The 3,838-nt window shown below is 39.0% G+C and overlaps 1 protein-coding gene across 1 annotated transcript in view; it reads left to right on the forward strand.

Annotated features, from left to right (window-relative positions):
• rrp36 (ribosomal RNA processing 36) overlaps positions 1-3,158 on the forward strand; it is an 8,296-nt gene extending 5,138 nt beyond the window's left edge. Inside the window, exons 3-8 of the mRNA XM_005747118.2 lie at positions 126-258; positions 344-410; positions 494-598; positions 755-832; positions 2,243-2,360; positions 2,690-3,158. Coding sequence (XP_005747175.1) covers positions 126-258; positions 344-410; positions 494-598; positions 755-832; positions 2,243-2,360; positions 2,690-2,841 — 653 coding nt within the window. The 3' untranslated portion in view covers positions 2,842-3,158. The remainder of the gene's footprint in view (positions 1-125; positions 259-343; positions 411-493; positions 599-754; positions 833-2,242; positions 2,361-2,689) is intronic.
• The last annotated feature ends 680 nt before the right edge of the window (positions 3,159-3,838 follow it).

A 3,838-nucleotide genomic window follows, 5' to 3' on the forward strand; every position in this document is an offset into this window, starting at 1 on the left:
CCCCCCGTTTGTTTTCTTTTTCTGCCACAAACCCAATATAGTGCTGAATGTATAATTGCACGTGATAACTAATTGCAGTGTCTCTCTGGCAAAAAATCCCCTTCTGTCTTCTTCAACCCTTCCAGAGCTGTCCAACATGTCATTTGAGAACATTGTAAAACTGCAGAACCAGGTGGGAACCAAAGTTTACAACACGGTCGCCTATGGCAGCAACAGGAGTCACGAGTCCAGCAAGAAGAAACGACTAAACAAGAACAGGTGAACATTCTCAGCCTGCTTAGACAACTGTTAGACTTTCCTCATCTAAATCCTGCAGGGCTTTACGGTCTGCTTGTGATTTCAGGCCAGTGGAACTCTCAGCCAAGAAACCAGCACCATTCCTCCGACAGGTCATCCCCGTCAAGAAACCAGTGAGTGGAGAAAATCTCCAGTGTTGAGTTCAATGCACAAGCACTCATGTATATACAGATTTGGTTTTTGTTCTGTCCTCCAGACGCTGAGAGATCCTCGATTTGATGACTTGTCTGGAGAATACAAACCAGAGATTTTTGAGAAGACCTATAAGTTCATTAATGACATCCGACACAAAGAGAAGGAGGTGAGAAAATGAAGGACAATGTGCTGAATGTAAAGAGAAACAAAAAAGACATTTTTAACTGTAGGCTGAAAAATCTAAGATGATAACAGTTGTAAAACTTGTTTGTTTCAGTTAGTGTGAGAAGAGTAACAGTGGTACCATTTTCGTTATTTGCAGATTGTTCAGAAAAAGCTGAAGAGAATAAAGAAAAACAGCCAGACGAAGGAGAAACTGCAGTTCCTTTTGAAGAGGATGGTGAGTCTTTGCTGCCTTTCATTCACTTTTAATTATGCAGTTTAGTTTTTTTGTTTTTATCAAGAAAAACTAGAAACGCATTAATAGTTTTACAATTTAAGCATCTTCCTTGAAAAGCATTTCAGTTTGTTGATTTATGAAATCATAGAAGAGAATAGAGTAGAATAGAGCTTTATTGCTACAAGAACAGTGAAACACAGTTTGGCATCTATCCGTTAGCAGCGTGTAGATTCCTTTAGAATAAGAAAAAAAGAGAAGCCAAAAAGTAGACTTATAGAGCTAACTACACACAGGGAATATACATAGTAACATAAGTATCTACCAGATATATGCCAGTTATATACAAGTTATATGTACCATGCAAAGGAGCAGGTGCAATATAAGGAGCATGCATCATCAACCTCTTGTTGCTACAGACCTCTTAAAGGCCTGCACCAGCAAGCAATCTGTTGCTTGTAGTTGGCAAACAGCATTTTCAGCAGTATGTGTAAAAGTACTTTGCAATTTAACAAAATAAAAACAAAACCGCTGCAGCACGGTTACTAACTGCCACACGCAAGCGAGAGCACATATCTCCCATACTGGCATCCTTACACTGGCTGTCAGTTAGTTTTTGAATTGATTTTAAGATTTTATTATTCATGTTTGCATGTTGCAGAGGTTAGCACCCTCATACCTTTCTTATCTTTTAAACTGGTACACTCCTGCAAGATCACTGTCTGCAGATCAAATGCTCCTAGCTGCCCTGAGGTCAAGATTAAAGCACAGAGGAGACCTCTGTTTGCTGTGACTGCTCCTAAATTGTGGAACAAACGTCCCCTTCATTTCAAAACCTCCTCAACATTGGACACTTTCAAAACCTGAAACCTGAACCCACTTTTATTCCTTGTATTATTTCTTATCCAGATCTTCTCATTTTATTCTTCTTCCTTAAATTTTTATCATGTCTTCCTATGTTTTATCTCTTTTGTCTTAAATGTACAGCACGTTGGTCAACAGTTGTTGTTTTAAATGTGCTATATAAATAAATTTGACTTTGACTTTACATGTTATAGTAATGCATTGCATGAGGTCATCAAACATCAAATTGGCCAGTGCAGCATCAATATTCTGTTTGCATGCAACAGTTCTCCAGGCTCTCAAAGTTTTTCTTTAAACATTTGCTGCTTTTTCCAGTGATTTTCACTCCAGTCTGTGTAACTGGCTATTTTCAGGGGTGTGTTTTTTGTTCTTTGTATGGGTTAGTGTGTGTGTGTGTGTGTGTGCGTGTGTGTGCGTGTGTGTGCGTGTGCGTGTGCGTGTGTGTGTGTGTGTGTGTGTGTGTGTGGTAGCAACAATAAATGGAAACAATTACTTTGCATGGTTCTATTCGTCAGAGGTCTTTTTAATGTCAATTTTGACTTTGTGCAGGAAAACCAAGACCAAGCAAGGAAGAGCAAAGAGCAGCAGAGAGAGAGAGAGCTGCAGTTCAAGAGACAGCAGAGAGAGAGAGCCAGCGAGGGTGGAAAACCATTCTTCTTCAAGAAATGTAAGAAGATCATCACTAGATCTGAGAATGCCTATTTTCAATGTGCACATATATTGATTCACTAAGTATTTGGCCCCAGCATTCCTTCCCATTTATTCACACTGGGACTGACATTAGGAATACACTGACCTGTGGTCCCAACTGTGACTTAGACTATTTCCTTAGGGATTATTAAAGTATTCTGATTCTGATTTAAGATGGTAATCATGAAAAAAGAAACGTTGATAAGAATTGATTTTTTTTCATTTCTGTAAAAAATAAACAGTGACAGTATCTGTGAAGGTAGTGGAAGTTTTAATAACTGTTCTTTCAATTATTCTTGATTCTAGCTGACATGAAAAAGCTGCAGCTGGCTGAAAAATACCAAGAGCTGAAGAAGAGCAGCAAACTGGACAACTTCCTGAGCAAGAAGAGGAAGAGGAACGCCACGAAGGACCGCAGAAAGCTGCCCAAACAGCTGCAGAGCAAGAAGGCTGTCTAAGGCGTCAAGTGTCATTAAAAACTGTCAAATCATTTAAAAGATTCTTCTGATAGAAAAGCCTTCATGCATCAGTCTGGCAGGCATCCCCAGGGTCTAAACAAGTTGCTGGAGCTGAGCGTCTCAGCTGGCGAAGCTGCTGGGGACTCTGACTTAGTCGCTGATATTTGATAATGCTTTCAGTGCATTTATGTTCAGATATCTGAACTTTCTTTCATCCATTGATACTTGAGCTATCAAACGCAGGACATTGTATCATTGTGTCAAATCTATAAAACATGTACTTGTTAATAATCAATAAAGTGATGTATTTAAGTGTCTTTGATCTTCATTTGTTCATTGTTTAATTTTTGAGTAGAAAGTGCTTTTAAAAATGAAGAATGTCCTTTTCCTGCACTCTAATAGCCTTTTTTATGCAGTGAAAATATGCATTTCGCTGCATCATGGTTCAATTAGGGATGAGAACTGATACTTGCAGTACCTATTGACTTCAGAATTCTTAAAACAACTGTATTTTATATGTATGTGAGTACAGTAGGTCGTATATGTTCTGAGCAGGGTTAACCGTTTGGCTAGATACTCATTTGCAATAATGCCAACTCTGCTTCCACCAGCTGCCAAACAAGTTGGCAGGACACTGGTGCACACAGTTAGGCAAATAGCCCCCTCCCTCCCATAATAACTGCTGAACACATGAACAATAGTGGGAAAAAAACTTGGTGAAGCATCTTACTAACTGACATCCTCGTGAAGCCCGGTTTCAACAACATTGAAATATTGACCTGTTTAAATGTGAACCTGTCCAAGGCACATGCTAATGTCAGTCACTGAACTGTTTGTAGCCCATACTGGTTCTCTTATTAAGCTAGTGGCTAATAAAATGGTAATACTTGGAGCTAGTTATCAGTTCCTCTCATCTGTAATGTATTTAGATGATATTAATTTGATGCAGAAACAGTTATTTGTGTCTAGAAAGTGTTTCTGTTCCGGTCGGTGATTG

This window comes from Pundamilia nyererei, unplaced genomic scaffold, assembly GCF_000239375.1.
Source record: "Pundamilia nyererei isolate P.nyererei 1_Seehausen unplaced genomic scaffold, PunNye1.0 scaffold00189, whole genome shotgun sequence".
Classification (NCBI taxonomy): Eukaryota; Metazoa; Chordata; class Actinopteri; order Cichliformes; family Cichlidae; genus Pundamilia; species Pundamilia nyererei.